Source organism: Hylaeus anthracinus, unplaced genomic scaffold (assembly GCF_026225885.1).
Source record: "Hylaeus anthracinus isolate JK02 unplaced genomic scaffold, UHH_iyHylAnth1.0_haploid 12001, whole genome shotgun sequence".
Taxonomy (NCBI): domain Eukaryota; kingdom Metazoa; phylum Arthropoda; class Insecta; order Hymenoptera; family Colletidae; genus Hylaeus; species Hylaeus anthracinus.
The window spans coordinates 12572268-12590302 of record NW_026534348.1 but is presented as its reverse complement, the minus strand read 5'-3'; the positions used below and the strand labels follow the sequence as shown (position 1 = coordinate 12590302).

At 41.4% G+C, this 18035-nt stretch overlaps 2 protein-coding genes across 5 annotated transcripts; one reads left to right on the top strand and one right to left on the bottom strand.

Annotated features, from left to right (window-relative positions):
* Window positions 1–157: 157 nt before the first annotated feature.
* On the bottom strand, window positions 158–4408 carry LOC128890911 (mucolipin-3-like). 4 transcript variants are annotated; one of them, XM_054149918.1, is made up of 4 exons: window positions 4258–4408; window positions 2811–3083; window positions 2127–2409; window positions 158–2016 (listed from the first exon to the last, which is right to left on the bottom strand). In XM_054149918.1, the coding sequence occupies exons 2-4, from the start codon at window positions 2951–2953 to the stop codon at window positions 556–558; spliced, it is 1887 nt and encodes a 628-aa protein (XP_054005893.1). In that variant the 5' UTR covers window positions 2954–3083; window positions 4258–4408; the 3' UTR covers window positions 158–555. The 4 variants fall into 4 exon arrangements, with proteins under 4 accessions (XP_054005893.1, XP_054005896.1, XP_054005891.1 ...); XM_054149921.1 differs by lacking the exon at window positions 4258–4408 and adding an exon at window positions 4146–4163; XM_054149916.1 differs by lacking the exon at window positions 4258–4408 and adding an exon at window positions 3177–3319.
* A 566-nt stretch (window positions 4409–4974) lies between these two features.
* LOC128890915 (BTB/POZ domain-containing protein KCTD16) lies at window positions 4975–11514 on the top strand. Its single transcript, XM_054149927.1, has one exon. The coding sequence runs from the start codon at window positions 5448–5450 to the stop codon at window positions 6198–6200; it is 753 nt and encodes a 250-aa protein (XP_054005902.1). The 5' UTR covers window positions 4975–5447; the 3' UTR covers window positions 6201–11514.
* Window positions 11515–18035: the final 6521 nt, after the last annotated feature.

Genomic DNA, 18035 nt, shown 5'->3' with positions numbered 1-18035 from the left:
CCCCCATTTCCGGCTCCTCCCCGACTTTTGGGACACCCTGTATATGTATAATATGATTCGTTTAAAATCAAGAGCTTGTCGATAATAATGATTTATTTATTATTTAATACTAGCAAAGTAGGAGAAACATTCAAAGGGGGAAATTATGAAATATTGGTTAGAAAAATTACAATTTTATTGTACTTCATTGTAAATATATTTCTTTGGATAACACATTCCCTTTCAATGTGTTCGTTCGCTTTAATTAAAACGCGTTTCATGTTTTTAAACTTTACATATCGTCGAGATGCTATGTACATATACAATGCGCATCATATAAAATTATGAGTAGAATTCTTGCGTACGCGTAATATAAGTCTATCGTTGCCGACATTTAGACCTCCGACAATCGCAAGACATAAAATTGGCAGATACAAGACACAGCCACAGCTGTTAAACAAATGCAATACAATAATTTCGTAAAAAATACTTTACACGACAAAATTGTCGTTATAATACATCGTCTCTGCCGTGGAGCCATAATTTTTATCTAATATATTATTGTCTATAAGTGTACTATACACAGATTGCTCCCTCGCACGTTTGCTCGGTTTTTGTTGTGAATTCTGATCCTGAGAATGAGCCGTAAAAGGCCCTTTTCCGACAACAACAGAAGCGATCGAGGAGCTCCGTCAAATCGCTTCTGTCAGAATCGTCTGCTCTATACAGACTGCTCGATGCATCATCTGTGCACGCAGCTATGAAAGTTTGCAAATCGTTTTTCGGAAAACCTTCACGATAATAAATCTTAATTGTGTCGTAAGCATCTATTATCACAGAAATGAATAAACTTAAAATGACGTAAATATACAACGAAATGAACGTGTACAAATATATTCTAAAGTACCACCACAACATTGGCGATTTGAAAGACGTTATAGAAAATGTTGCGAACAATTCGTCGCCGTTTATAAGAGCGAATAAGCACTCTGAGGTCGTGGACAGCGATCGGAATTTTATATGATATGGGCCTAGGATCAACCAGCCACAAAACGTGAAACCGAGATAAATAAGAATTGCACATATTAAAAATCGTGCGACTTCCGGGGCAGCTTTTTTCAACGTTAAAATAACAACGTTGTAAGTTTTAAAAAAGCCGAGGTATCGCAATACCCCGAACCAAACGAGCAAGTTTCCTGTTCCAAGGAATATGCTACATAAATTCCAATGATCGCTGCCAAATTGTTTTCGTTCGATTTGTTCTTTCATGGCTGAGCCGAACATAATTAGAAGATCGTTGACAATAATCATTATGTACCATAAGTTTAAAAACTCTAACCTTCCTTCAATACTCAATACTTTGCCGTATGATTTCTTGAAGAAATTCATGGTTTCGAATTTCAACAGTTGTGCGCGGTATATAGATCTGGAGCATAAACCAAGAGACAACGAACAAATAAAAATTACTAATAAATTTAGTAACGTCCTCAAGGTTGATTCGATACGATTATTTGTAATGTAACGTGTATCCCCTTTACATTGCAGTCTCCTTGGTTCGGCATCTAACGAAAGCAACATTTGTCCATCAAAATCGCGATTATCAAAGCCAATATTAATATCAAATTTATAACAATCCGGCGGTGTCATAGGTCCGGCAGCTTTTAAATTGACTGTTTTCAGAGAAAATTTTAAACTTGCCCTAACAAGAGCCGAGAAATTTACATTGATTTCTTGTTTGGTCAATAAGTTCTTTGATGTGCCGTATTCATTGTAGAACTCATGGGTTATATTTATGCACCTTTCTACGATTTCTTTATCGAAAACATAACTTTCATTGAAACCGAATATAATAGCTGTTTTGTATTGATATAAACATAGGACAACTGGAACTACCGAGTTGTCTTCTGTAACGTACGAATAAGATCCAATCGCATTATTAACGTTATAGTAACCATCTAAAGCATAATCAATTGTACTGTAGAATTGGTCTTGTTTGTAAACTGCCAAGGGGCCTGCTGCTGGTGGATAAGCTGGTACCTGAAGATAAAAATAATCGAATAAGTAATATATATACCAACCATTGCAGTTCAACACCAATTATTATATGGATAGTTTTTAAAATAATTTATTGTTTAATGATATCTCACCTCTTGAATGCTATCCCATCCTTTGAGAAATAGGTGTGAGAATGATAATCGATTATCCCAAGAATAGTTTACATGCATGTAATTGTTATGTGCGAATAGGCATAGTTGAAGAGTGACTAATATGATTTTAATGACTTGTACAGCAAATTTGTATGGTAAACGACGTTTTGCTTCCCATTTTTCAATCGGGTTCATGAAGAAGAATTTTAGCTTTCTACGCATTTTTTCCTCTGCAAACGTCATATTACGCATAGTCTGCTCTGTTAAAGTTGGTCTGTAATGGCTAAAAACAAAAGAAAATACAATTTTATTCTATTTAAATAAATGCTTTTATTTTAATCAGTAACTGTTATGTTTGGGATTCCCTTCTATACTATCTCTCATACTAATACGAGATAATAAAGTTACATATGGTGAAAATCAAATGTTTCTAATGCTCTTTTCTCATCTACAATTAGTTTTATTTTAAGAATCGATGCTCCAACAATTACAATCGGTGTTCACAATATCGAGTACAACATTCTATTGTGAACGAGTGCATCGTCGAACAAAGAAAACAGCGATACAAAGATCGTATACACGTCCGTCATCGATTAAAGATAGAGCATAAAACAACAGCTGTGCTTTTATCGAGTAACCTAATTAAACACGAATTTACGAATAGTTAGAGATTAGCTTACGAACCTTGGTCCGGTCTCGTTCTCGTTAAGCAGTCCATTTTCGCCAGTTAGCTCATCCTCGCTGTCAGGACCATTGCTCCACGAATGATGCCCGAGAATATTGCCCCTGGTTTCCTCGCCGAAATTTCTTTTTTGTGGCTCGGACATTTCGTACGAATTGGTGTTTGAAACGACACTCGAACGAACCCCAATTTTCAATCGATGGTAATTAACCCGCGGAATTGCCGTCCCAGTTCCCGACGGACGATGAAAGGCCGAGTTGTTCACATGCGTTGATCTGCGTAGTAACACGAGAAAGATTATTAAGTGACATCGGTTTTTGTCGCGTTATTGTGCACTGTACCGAACGAAAGCAGCGTTCGTAACGTACTGAATTGTAAATCGTAGTACGCAAAGAAAAGCGATTGAAATGATTTCACGGTGTTAGCAGCGGCCATCGCAGACCATCCAATTCACGTACGAAGCTTGACTGATCAGTGCGCCACTTTGGTTGTTCGTGGAACCAACTGATCAGGGAATAACAACGAATGGTGGGGAGAATGTCAATTGTTAGGGTCAGTGGTTCTTAACCTTTCTAAGTTAATGGGATAGTTTAGAGTTTTAGAGAGAGATCCATTTCCAAAATGGCGGTTAATGTATGATTGTAGCGATAATTTTAGGAGAGATGAAAATAGAAAATAAAAGTTTAATCAGGCTACTTTAACATTTGAATCGTTGTAATAGTTTGAAGATAGTTGAGTTTGATGTCTTCTTGTGAGTTATTCAATATTGGAACTTCTGATATTAGTAAGAGGTAAAAATCTTAATTCTCACATGTATGATGTAACAAATTGGATAAATATAGACAAGGTTTTCCTTGCTATTGCAGAATACATGTTTCTTTAATAAAAATCTAGAATGTTTGCATAGATAATATTATAAATTTAGTTTCAAGAATCATTTCCTAAATTGTGTTACTTCTCCCTTGTAGGTACAGGCTGTTTCAAAACAGTGTTAACACTTATATGAAAGTAATATCGTTACAGAAACAAAATTGGTAATACAATATATCATACTAATAAATGTATTTTGTTTTCAAAGAGTCACTGTCCGTTTTCTTCATTATTGTCAACACATTTTTGAAATTTTCCACAGGTTGTTTCCATAGTTCACTAAATGGTAAAGCCATGTTTTAATGCTATGAAGCCAGAAGGATGTGTAACAATACAGAAAGAAACGTATTTTTGGATTCCAAGGGTGGAACAAAGAGCAAGCTGAGTCTTTTTGAAGACAAAATATATTTGCCAACACAATGTACTGTTCCTCTAAAACAGTGTTAATATTCTTAAAGCACCCCTACACGTAAGATTCATATCACGGTATAGCCTTCACGGCACGTTACAGTATCTCGCGGTACGGCGATTAAGAACCACTGTGTCAGATGATCAGATAAAATGTTTCTTCGCAAATACCTGACGTCATTTCTCTAATTATAGTTTCAAATGCGTGGGCTTGCATCATACACAAAACCGGAAGTGAAACAATATTTATTCTGAATCTTCTCAAGGTCGAGAAACGTTTACCAGCGAAGCGATACACGAAGAGACCGATTTCCACCCAAACTACCACTCCGTGTCCGAGGCAATCTTAACGGGACTAGCAGTTATCGCGGATGCCTATACATTCGCCTAATCGCAGGTAACGTATCCGCGCGACAAAACACATAATTACAATTCCCTTTACACAAGAACCGAGGGTGAGTAACGGACAAATACGCGGACACAAGAGATAGAAAGGTCAGTGGTAAAAGCGGTGCTATCAATTTATCAAAGGTCACGAAAACAAAGCACATCCGCGCAAGGAGTGGAACTGCACGCAACACTCAAAGCTAATCGGAACGCTCCCTCCTTTTCTTTCGCACAACCGGTCGCGTAGAATTCGATACGTAGGCAGCGAGGCGTGGTGTCAAAGAGATCAGCCGATGGGATTCAACTGTGATCGGTTAACGAGACACAAAAGTGGGAATTTCGTGGGCGACAGCACGCGGAACGACCCTCCGCGTGCGGTGATCGAATGACCAAAGGGGGTGGGTGCGCGCGTTTCTTCTCGCTACGGAGGATCGGCGCGCGTTCACGATGGACCTTCTGCGCGAGCGTATCGGGACCTCGCAACACACACGAGTGGTGCGTCCTGCCGCGCGCGCGAAGTGCCTAGGAGAGGAAGCGCAGCGACGGAGCCGAGCTAAGCTCGGCCTTCCTCGACCGACCGTAGGCGCAGTCTCTCGTCAGTCTTTCCCGTTCCTAGACCCGCGAGAGCACGCTTTCGGGGTCGGAGCTATCTTGGAGTGTGTCCACCCTCAGCTGTCCTCGGTCACCGATCCGACGTCCCCGTTCTCGCTGTTCACGCGACCCTCGCGGTGCTGTGCACGGTGTCCACGAAGTGTTAACTTTGCGGGGGTGCAGTCGGTATCGTCGCACGGACAACCGTAAACACTGAGACTATTGTTTCCCCCCTTTTTTCCCTTCTCGTCGATCGTCCACCCGGCGAGTGTCCCCCCAGTCACGAGAAACCTCGTCGATTCGCGTGCACACGGTGACCAAGAGCTGACTCGAGTCGCGTCGCGCGACTTCGCGAAACGAGTCTAACGAGAAGCGTCAGAAGCATGGTGGATCAACAGCAGTCGGACCAGCAACAGGAAGCCGTGCCAAGCGTGGTGGAGTTGAACGTGGGCGGTGTATTTTATACCACCGCTCTGACCACCCTCACCCGCGAGGCGGACTCTCATCTGGCCGCGTTGTTTTCGGGGAAAACGCCGGTAGAGAAGGACGCTAAGGGGAAGTACTTTCTGGACCGGGACGGGGTACTCTTCCGCTACGTTCTCGATTTCCTGCGCAATCAGGCGCTAGTCCTGCCGGAGGGCTTCCGAGAGAGGGAACGGTTGAAGCAGGAGGCGAATTTCTACGGATTGCCTGGATTGGAGCGCGCTGTGTTGGAGAACGGCAAGTCGTCCGGGTCCCTGAGCTCTTCAGGGAAGAGGGCACCCGGTTACATCACCGTCGGTTATCGCGGCAGCTTCGCGTTCGGTCGCGAGGGTCTGCCCGATGTTAAGTTTCGCAAGCTGTCCAGGATCCTCGTGTGCGGTCGCGTGACTCTCTGCAGGGACGTCTTCGGGGAGACGTTGAACGAGAGTCGCGATCCCGATCACGGTACCTCGGATCGTTACACCTCGAGATTCTTCCTGAAGCACAGCTCTATCGAGCAGGCGTTCGACATGCTACAGGAGCAAGGATTCAAGTTGGCCGGTAGCTGCGGTTCCGGCACCGCTGGCAGCAATTCGGAGCAGCTGAAACCAGGCATGGACTCCGAGGAGAATCGTTGGAACCATTACAACGAGTTCGTCTTTGTTCGCGAGTAAATAGCGTTTTCTTGTTCTTCCTTGGTCTGAATTAGCTGAAGGGAGTCGGGATTGTCCGGAGCAGACGGAATCGACGACGAATATCATCCAGCGCCGAGCTTGGAATTCTTTTGGATTGTCCGTCGTCAACGACGACGACGTCGACGCGAGATGTTGGCTTCCCGAAGATTTTCCTTTCCGGACCGTTTACGCATCCGGTAGACTAAAGAGTAGATGAACTTTTCGTCGTTACATGGACGTCGTGTATGTAATATTAAAACTCATCGAGCTGCTAGAGCGACAATGTCACGCATTCCTCTTTTAAAGTATTCTTTGATCGTTTCTTCCGCGTGAAGAATATCGTCGACGGAGACGCAACGTCGTCGTAGTTGGAACGAAGTTCCTCTCTTCTGGATGAAGGCTTTGTTGAAATTACCAGACCCGTATCGTGCATGTATAGTTCAGCGGGGGAGTTGAACGTCGGTCGACGTAGTTGGAAAGATGTATCAAAGCCGAGTTCGTTTAACTTAAAACTGCGGGACGAAACGGTAATTGGCTGTGGCTCATAGACCAAAAGACGGAGGAAACTTCGAAGACGACGAGGAGAGCGAGATCGAATCGTCGAATCGTTTTTGTTTTTTCTTAAAAAAAAAAAGAGCTTCGTTTTAACGCTCGATGTTTGGCGAGAGTGCGAGAATTTTATTGTTCTGTGAAACGGAATGCTACGATGGTAGCATTTGGGAACAAAGGAGATTGGACAATGGGAAGAGTTAGAGGGATATTGGATCATTGGGGTTCGGAGGCAGTTTGAAAGAAAGACCACTTTTTCGAATTCAAATGTACAGGGTGTCCTACTAGGAACGGTACATCTAATTATTTTCTCTACTTCAAACATAATTTGAGTAGTTTCAAAGGAAGAATATGAGATAACGAAAGAATATCTTTCAAAAATTCAAAATCACTGATACCTTTTTATACGATACATCTACTTTCTTTTTTTCTGTGCGTTGCAGATATTAATATGTATTCGACCGTGTGTAGGGCCTCTAGGTTTCAGTGACGACAGGGAGCGATTTGCGAATGTACACAATCATGTTTATTCAACGTATTGCAGATGCGTGCATGGTCTGCTTACCAACAGATTACTAAGGTAATCTATCAGTGTGCTGATAAACGATACTGAAAGCTAGAGGGAAAGTAGAGAAAGACGCATACCATTGAGGATCTATGCGGAAGATAGCTAGGATAATTAGAGCTCGCACTGCATTGTCGCCGCGGGTAAGAACCTTGAACATCCAATTTGATTGAAAGTAAACTGAAACTAGTAACAAGCTCGTATAATACTCTGATCTAGAGTTTCGTTACTTTTACGAAGTTCAAAGTCAGTTTACGGTAATCTACTTGCGACGTGAAAAAAATGGAATATTCTATCTTTACGCGAACCATTCAAGTTATGTTTGAAACCTTATTTCGTATCGGGTCGAAAAACCCAAGCGATTGGGTCCTTTTCTGCCAAGACACCTGGTGCCACTGGTCGCCGTTCGCGTTTGACCGTTCACTCGCTGGACACTCTATTATTCCCTTATAAATCAAAAGAACCATCGTCTCGAAAACGCGATCTCAACTTCAGTATCGAGGATCAAAGACTCGACGATATAATAACCGGAAGATCTGTTGCGACGTTTCGAAGAAATCTTTCTCTGGCGTAGAAGAAAACTGGAGCCTTCCGAGGTGTTCTCCCCAATTTGTCACTAGCGAGGAATCTGTAGAAAACATTAACGAGACCAAGTAGAGCGAATCGATAGCCCGACTCTTCCTGCGGCTCTAAAACAGACGGAAGTGTCTGGGATCGACTGGGGTGTCCACCCAACGCTTCTCTTTCGACGTTCATCCTCGTAAATCCCATCAACCGGTCGTGCCGGGAAGGAGGGGAAGACGAATTCAAGATTCAGCTTCAAACAACGTTGGTCGCCTGTTCGTGGTTGAGCTTGATGTCGGACAGGTTGAATGTGTTGTACAGGAACGAGCATTGTGTGTACGTATTGTGTAAACGTAAATTGTGTGTACGTACAAGCCAGCGCGGTGTTAAACGCATGTCGGCCGATCCGAGCGACCGCGTATGTCGACAACCTCTCCAAACGATTCTTTGGTAGACTCTTAAAAGCGCAACTGGTCTGCGTGTCGCGTACACAAACCGGCGATGTAAGTACGTGCACTATAGTGATGGGACTGGGACGCGTTTCCGTACTCCCGATACGTCTGGGATCGAGATTGATACGCTTTTATTCGGAGGCGTTCCGAGGAATGAAATTTCGAAAGGCTCCGAGAATCTTCGAACGATCGAGACACCTGTTGTCGGTACGGACTTGTTTAATTGTATACAAAATTCATTCGAAGTTGATGGGGATAATCAGGTTGAATATCAAACATAATTATGAATCATGATTCTAGTTTGAATTTAAACTAGGAACAAAATACAAAGTTATAGTATCGATTTAAAAAATGAAAACTCGTGGAAATACACTGAACGAATCTAAACATGTTTGAACGATGATCTTAGATAAATATTGATTTGGAGGTATTCCATATGCTCAATTTCAACAGTAGACCATTTTTCACGAAGAGTCTCGTTTTAAGACGAACAGGACCACCAGCGTCAGACTGTAAGGTCTGACCCAATACGCTTCCAAAGGAATAGCTCTACTGTCGAACTAAAGAGAATGGCCCTAAGTGGAAATCAGATTCAGTGATCTAAACCGCATACACTCGTGACTAATAGGATTACTATGATGAAAATTCAATTCACAGAGGAAAAGATGGAGTATCCTCGCGTTGGATGTGTATTCCTTGCGAACATTGCTCAGAGGCAATGTAGTTCAGTACAGTGTCTTGTTGAGACCTCGAGGAACATGATGCTTAGGAATTGATTTGTATTAATGAGTGTGTCAGTGGATCAGTCCCATCACTAGTTGCGTTCGCAATACCCTGATGCAATCACATCACAGGGACATTCGCTTTTGACGTTATCGTGTCGCGCGTAGAATTTCGTGTGTCAGACCTGGGCGAATTTGGTTTGAAACGAAAATACGACGTAACTATTTGAAATAATATTACACTCCTTTATTCATCGCAAAGTTCCACGGAAATAACCGCAACACCGATTTATTTGAAATAATAGAGATTCGAAACAGCGAAGTTATTTCGTTAGTCGAAATAACACTGTCGCTATTTAGGCAACGAATTAATAATTTCTCGAAAGAAATAATTTTTTAACGAACTCTATAACATCTCCAGCTTAGTTTTAGCCATGTAACCCACATATTTGTAATCCCCATCAAACATTACCATATTGCGAATTTGAAATTACAAATATCCATGATTGGATCATGCATATGCAAAATTTCAGAGATCGTATATTTGTTATACTAATTTCCTGTTTTCCTTGAGCGAATCATGCATATGCAAAATACCAGTGAATTATATCTGTTGTACTAATTTCTTGTTTTCCTCGAACCATTATAGTATCATGGTTTTGACTACCCAGAGAGATTTGTAATTACATCTATTAACTTTGAGAACATTTCCAGAGCGCATTTGTTATTTCTAAGAACGCATTTCCTCAATTGGAATAGAATATTATCGTTTCCAAAGCACTTTAGCGAATGAAGTTAAAGAGCTTAACGTTATCGTGTTTCAAAAGTGAAACGCATCGAAATCTCTTTTAAAATAATATTATTTCAAGCGACGTGCTTATGGAAGTGCCCAGGTCTGTTTCATCCTACACGCGTGGAGCGAAAAAATTGTATCGTGTATCGTGTATTCACCGTGAAAAGGTAGACGTATCGCGTCTCTAGCCGCGCAGTAGCTCGTTCGACGTATCGCAGCTTCTCGGCTGGAAATCGCTAGACGTCCCGAATCGTATGATCAATACCAGCATTTAAGTGCAAAGATACAGCGTAAAGTTTTCGAAGAAAACAACGTTCGAGACGTCCGTCGATACACCATGCGAGGAAACGAGCTGAGCGAGGCTGCCGTCGGCGACGAGGCGACGGACGAACGCGAGGATTTTTAGAACGGACGAGTCCTCGTCTTCGGTGAGAAGTGGACGAGACATTTGTCAAACGTTGTCGTTTATAGTTTATCGCGACTCTGATTATCGTGGTACGTTTCATTGGCTCGATGCAGGGCTGGATAAATGCTGAGGTGTCTAGAAGCTGCTTAGAATTTCTCAGAAGATATTCGGAGGCAATCTGGCTCTGATATCTGAATCGTAGGAGTACGGTAGGATTGCCTGAATTTGACGCTTCTTTATTTTTTTGAATTGTTGTATTGAATTTTAGTACACAGAGAATGAAAATCGACAGGAATATAAAAATGTTAGAAAATGTTCTTAATATTGAATTGACTCATTTCCTAAAATAGAAGTGACATTGTTGATTTAGTTGTGTTTAACTATAAAATTAGCTTTCATGATAAATCTATAAATTAATATTACGAGTAAGATACTAAAACAGAAAATATTCGATTTCAATTACATTCATATTTCTTCGACCTGTTGAAGATATTATTAGAGAGCAGCTCAGGTTTTCGCAAGATTTTGATCCAGCCCTGGCTCGATATCGAGAGGTACACGCAGGTTTAGATTTTTTAGTCGAGGAATTATCGTTTAAAAGAGACGGAGCACACGATAGCAGTGTCTGTGATGAATCCAGCGCCGAGTAATTTTGACGAACAAATGAAAAGGTTCACTGGGATCTCGGGAACGGTGTTACGCAGATTTTCCTCTGGATTTTGCCGAAGTGCGGGCAATTTTTCAAGATGAACGAGCGCGATCGTGTCAGGGCTAAACAAATGGTTCCTTTCAAGAAAATTCAAATACCTCCTAGAGCCACCCCCTGGGGAGATCTCGTGTGTATTTCACTCGAGTCAGATACTTCTTGGCACGCTCTCTTTATTTCGTGTTTTTAACCTACACATACACAGTCGAATTGATAACGATTCTCCCGTTGCACGACAATCTTATCAGCGACTTGCGTGGACCGCCGTGGATTCTTTTCTTCCAGCGCGCTACCTCCCATTAGATCTCGAGTAGAATTCTTTACGACGCGCTACGTCACTTGGAATCTTGGAAAAATTGCGATAAAGTGTCGTCACGCTGAAACTTGATCGCTTTTCGTTACGAAAAATGGTGGCTCTCGGTATTTTCTGGAACGCAGAATTTAATTTATGGGTTAAAATTTGTATTATGGATTAAAATTGTTCTACAGGGAGGTAATTAATCAAAGATATTTTGTGCTTGTTTCGATCTTCAAATAAAATTATGAAGTGTGACAGACCAAGGCATTTCATTTATTTATTGACTTTGTAGAGAAATATTCATAGACGAGTTTCTTGGTACATAAATTGAAGGATTAAGTCTTTGTTTTAGTCATCTTAAGTTATGTGTTTTTTCACGTTTCTCAATTTAATAATCATTTATATAGGTTGAAACTCGTATATGAATATCATCATCATTTTGAAACACTTAGTTTGTTTCCAATCACAACTTTTTACTCTAAAGAGATAACTTCCTTCCTACATTCATTTTCAATTAATTATTTTAAATGTCGATTCGATAACCCTCGATCTTCATAACCCTACGCGATCGTCGCCGAGAATAGCGTCGATCACGAACCTAGTGCAAACATCGTAAATGATAGGAATTGATCGAATCGTTAACTTATCATCGTACGAGCCTCACTGAATTCTTATCTAGATAAAACCTTCGAGATGGGCACCTGCCTACTCGTTACTCATTAAACAAAAACTCAGACTTCAATTACGTCACAAAATAATCTTCAATAAGCAAATGGAAATGGTATGAACTTCACTACACCCATTTCATTCCATACCTAGAATAAAAATTTCTCTCATGGCGTCCTCGCCAAAGAAATCGCGAATCGATTTTTCCCGTGACGATTTACGGGTAACCGCGGTCGCTGGATCACGGTATCGTTTCCTTTTTATTTCTGGAAAACGAACGTTTTAACGAGCACGCAAGGTACCCCGTCGCTCGTATTCTCGCATAAAATAGCATGACGGAAATCGTGGCATAGATCCGCGGCGGTTTAAAGCTCGATCATTCCGAGCGGAACGCTGAAATTTGGCAAGACCAAAGTCGACCTTTCATACTCAGACGATCGCGCTGCGAACGCTGATAGCATGCCCGACGTGTTAAAGAACGTATAAGCGATGGATGATCGAACCGTGAATCGCTGAAATTTCAACCAACCGAGCGTGTTAGGCACACTTCGTTACACCGCGAAGGTCATTCCCGTCAGTCTGCGAACGGAAAATGTCAATTGCACCGGAACCCGGCCGCGAATGCCTTTGGGGATCGATCAGGAGACACGCATACGTGAAATTTTATTGAATGGCGAGGGAATTAGTCCCTCGAGATCCCCCTGAAAACCGCGAATTTGTGTATTCTGTACATTTCAGTTTCATTTGGTGTTAAGGGGACAGTTTGGTTCTTTGGGATGAAAACAGTCCCAGAGTTACAGGTTACTCATTACGTGTTCTTGATATTGTTCATCGATATTAACACTAATTTTTCTGTGTAGTTCTTGTATACGATATATAAATCATTTACAATTGTTTCGTGATTATTGAATTTGGTATGATGTGAAATATTTTTGTATCCAATTGAAAAATGTGTCTTTAAGACTAATCACTTGATCGATCATGATAGAAGCAGGTGCAAATGAAATGCCGATAGGTTTAGTGTTAAAAATTGTTACGGGTATCGCGAGTTATTCAATCCTAAGATATTCAATTAGTTGCTGGTACTTTTACCTCAGTTATTCAGACTGTATAATTCACGTCAGGCTTTACGAAACTTTCCTTGTTGCAAGCTCTGCTATTATCTCGCCTATTATACAAATTTCGAATGATTTCGCAAGACTGGGTTCAAAAAGTGCTTCTACTCTAACAAAAAAAAAAAACGACTAACCGTAGTGAATCTTCGATTCACGGCCTGTCCCGATGTTATCAGTTACTCCGGACATCTCGTTCGTGTTCCCCGTTCCAATAGTCGTTGTAATCGGCGTGGAACGATCGAGGGTATCGCGGCGCGGTGGACGTATCGATCGGATCGATGGATCCCCGTGACGGAGCGGTTCTAATTCGTGGATTAGGAGCGGCGTACCGCGTGTTCCGCTCGCTGCGAAAGGAAATGAGAATCGAACGAGGCAAATCGAGGAGAACCGATCGAATGGATAACGCGTTTAACGATCTACGAGGAAACCGCGATTCTTGGCTCGTGTTCGTCCGTCGGAGACGCTCGTTGAAGTGGTCTCGTTTCATCTCAACCCTTTGGCTACCGAGTACACACGAGAGGTGCTTGGAAACTTCCTGGTCTCGCGTGGAACGAGAAACGTGTCTTTTTTATTTTATTTTTCTTGTCAGGTTTCAACTCGAGTCAGGGATGTCAAGTCGCGGACTTCGTTAGGGCGCGTTTAAACACGCGAATGGTACGTGGATGTAACACGGTGGTCGGAGTCGATGTTTAAGTGTGTATTATTCAATTAATCCTTTGCGCTCTACAAGGTTTTTAAAGGGAATTAAGAACTTTAGACGACTTCGCGAATATTTTACAAGCTTCTTACAGTTGAAATGGTCTTATGCGGTGATTAATATATGATGGTGTCATAATTTAATTGTATTTTTGTATCTTTATATCTTAATTTATACGGTCGATGTTCTGTTTAATCCTGATAAGTAGGAGTGAGAATTATGGTGGGGCGTTTTAGATCATAAAGTCAAATTTAGTTTCGCTCAAATTTATTTGCATTGAACTTCGAGGCTCTTAAAACTGCTGGGAAGTGAAGGAAATAATAAAAATAGAGAGTGTTCTATTCAACAACACAAAGGGGAAGAAAGGATGAAAAATGAAAGGAGATGATTCTAATTCTTCATCTCTCTATTTATCTCCCTATATATCGTATCTTTTCCATATTCTACCTTATCGCATTATATCCACGTGTCGTCGCGCGTAAGGGGAAGGAATCCATAATTGATCATGAATACTGGGGGAAGCTGGAGAGATTGCCCTGGGATGGAATTCAGGGATTCGTTGATCAGAATTCCCGAGTAACGGTGTTTCACTTTTCACTATCGGTAAAGAATTCGTACGTGGAAGAGTATGATGAAGTACATATTTTTCCAAGCAAAAATCATATTAAGATGCAACAATGGAACCAATTAACACCGTACTTCTATAAACTTGACGGGATATTCTTAAAGTCCTTATCATAATACAATTGTGCAAAGGTCTAAAACATAGCCTTCAACAACACCAGTCGCATCTTTTTTGACAAAATACAACCGATCAAGATTTTTTTCAATTTAGAGACTAGTCAGAAGTCGGACCAGAGTCATACCAGACGGATGTGGGGCGTATAGTAACGAATGATAACCGAACTCGTGATCTCTAGCTATCGCGACTACTGATGTCTGCATTTTCGTTATGAACACTTCTTGTTTTGCTAGATCGAGATTAGAGATCGTTTCAGAAATGAACAGTGGTATTTGATTCTCTTCCCGTAATTTGAAATGAAAATTCAGTAGGAAGGTAATTCGGAAGGAAATGATAGCTTTGCCTTTTAAAAATGGGAGTTCACATATTGGGTGAGGAGTTACGAAAAGATTTAAAAGTAACGTTGGGTATCGAGAAATATCAAAATTTGTTCAAAATGTCGCAATTCCAGGAAACTATTAGCAGCTATGAGCTTTCCAGCTTCTGGCCATTCGAGTTTGATTTACCTCTTCGAAACATCAAACTCATTAACCTAGTTACGACTGACATCCTTCCGGGAGGATTTAGAATTTTACTTGAGAAAGTTCCGAAACATATCTCTTCCTATATATTAGTTGGATTAGGTGTCCTACTTGAACGAACCCTTTGCGTTACTCTTTAATTACTCGTGCTTAAATATTTCTAAAAATTATCACCTTTACCTAAGTTGATACTCTTTACACTAAAAAAACATACGAAGACTGCCGATCGCTCTTCGACGAGCCCCGCACATATCTCACACGAACCATACAAATTAGATCCTTCGATTTAATTCATTCCCCATGCGTAAACGCACTTTTATCGAAACGGGAAGTCACGTGGATCCTCGAGGATCGCGTTAAAACGCGCCGAGTGTCGGGCATGCAGCCAGGATTTTATTCCAGTCCTCGAGTTGCGGCTGAGTAAATCGCTGCTTCTGTGGATTTTCCTCGAATTAAGAAGATCCAGCCTCGTTCCTCGCGGAGAACTTCAAAGTAAGAGCCCGTTTCTCACTGTATATAATAACTTTCGACGGGCAGAGAGGTTAACTGGTTCCGAGATTGAGGATCTCGACTGTAATCGGTTAGAGAAAATGAATATACCCGCCTCTGGTGGGTTCTAATCGAGGAGGAACGCCAATCTCCCGTTTTAGTGCTGTAGAAGGCGTTTGCGTTAAAATAGATTCGCGAAGCGTGTACCTCTGAATGTTCTCAAGACATTTTAATGGCGGATGAGATCTGACTGCGGATTGTAACACCCCTTCGCTTTCGCGTGGGCGTTCAACGACACTTCTCGTTCGACTCGTTTGCGTTTGTTCCGTTGAACGTGCACGCAGCTACGAAGGTATTAGGTAGCGTGTAAGACGATGCTACACTGTGACGATACTGAAATCATTGTACGTGTATATACGTAAAAATCGAGAGAGGAAAAATAAACGGATGATACGACGAGCGAGTGGGATTACTTCTTCTCGAGGTTTGCCGTCCCTCTTTCCCACTTTCACCCCACCTTTCTTTTTTTTTTTTTGTTTTCGCTGCCTGTTCAGGATTGAGTGTAAGCCGGATCGTGAAATGGGGCGTATAGTAACATGGTATGGCCGTGTTACATTCTTCCGTCTATACCGTGAAGCAATTTAAAGGGGATGATGAAACCCCCGCGAGCGTTGGTGTATCTTTTCTTCGAAATATTCTTTCGGTGATTTACTAGACGTGGTACGTGTCATTCGAGTCTTTACTGCATCCTGGCAGGACACATTATTTTGGGTAGGATGAAATTAATTGTTCTTGTACGTTAAAGATGGAAGAAGTAATTTTTTAACGAAATAAGGAGTGATTACCCCAAGAGTGGTTAGGTCATTATATTGTATGATGCAGCAACATGGAATTATTAAGTGTCCAAGGCATTCTGGTGAAGAGAGTTAACTTCAACAATGTCTAATTATTGTTTTCATAAATTCAAGTTGACAGAATGAATTTTTGATCAAAGCGAACTGTGTTATTCGTATGTGAAAACTTGATTGAAACTGATTGCATTGATTAATTCCCTGTTCATATCTTATTAAACAACAGCCTCTAACATCTAGACGTTAGCAATAATCCAAGCTTCTTATTGACAGAAAAATTAAAAATTATTAAAATTCAAACATTCGACCCAATAGAATTCTCTTCAGGAACACAAATGATTTCTTGTTCCACGTACGATTAACGGATCAATTTTGATAGAACTTTGCCAAAATTCTCGAAAAACCTTCTCCAAGTATTAAACTACTCCAATAGTGGCGTGTGTCGCGCAGTTTGCTGTTATTTAACGTATCCGTGGCCGCGTCATGGTCCACCGACCATCAATCATCGAGCTAACGGTTCACTGGTCGCCAATCAAACTTGTTACGATTGTTCGGCTGAACAATCAAAAAACTGAGAGAGCCGCGTTCTAGATACGGCTCAAACGGTAGCCTCTGTCGCGGTAACCGTGTTATACCTCGAATGGACAACCTGGGGCGACGATTGCTATTAAAAGTAACGAATGCTGCGGCGATACGTGTGCCTAAAGCCGCCCAGGGGTTTCGCTGGAACGACACCCACGCAGGAGACGCTCGTCGCGAAAGAGGAGATTGCACGTTAACGAACGTCACCGGAAGTTGCCGGATGTAAACTCGATTGACTCGCTTGAATGGAACGCGGCATCCGCGGATAGACTTTCTGAAACCGTTGCACCGAACTACGGGAAGCAATCTGTTGCTTAGTTCCCCATTCATGACCTGGCTCTGCCGAGAGGGAAATAAATATCATCAACGTAAACGACACGGACGACAGGATCCTTTACAACGATCATTAACGTTGCATTGTACGCGTTCGAACACTCGACGCGATATTCTCAGTCGGGGATCGACCTTAGATTTCAGCTGACTGGCTTCGACGAAGGTCTTCCTCGTGGGACGTCTCGATTAATTGTTCGCGACCTCGTCTGCGATTATTTTTTTGTGGCGGTTATCGATGGGTACGTGTGATGATTAGTATTTGGGGTTGATTTAAAGAGGATTTATTATTTTTTTTTTTTTATCTTAGACGAACCACGTGAGTTTATTTTACTTAAAGGAGTTGTAAATTGGCAGTCTTTTTGGAGAATATTATTTTAGGGAAGATTACTTAATACGATTTATTACGGAAACATTTATGAAACCAAAAAGTGTGTGGATTTTGTACATACTTCACGAATCAGGTAATTAAAAGCATACGCATCTAGTTAACGTATTCCCTGAAAATATAATTCACGATTTCGCTTATCCAAGCCGACGTACGAAGAATTAAATACGTGGGGCACTTTAACAAACTTCAAGCCTAAATTATTTAATTCCATTGAATTGAATGTAGCCTAGAAACATGTAACGTGGTTAAAGGACATAATTACCTACAATGTTAAACATGAACTTCTTACTATTTTCCCAAATAAATGGAGAAAAATCAACCATGGACGTACGGAAAATGCGATCCGAACGAATTCATCTTTTCAAAAGAGCCTAAAAAAAAAATTCGACCAACCAT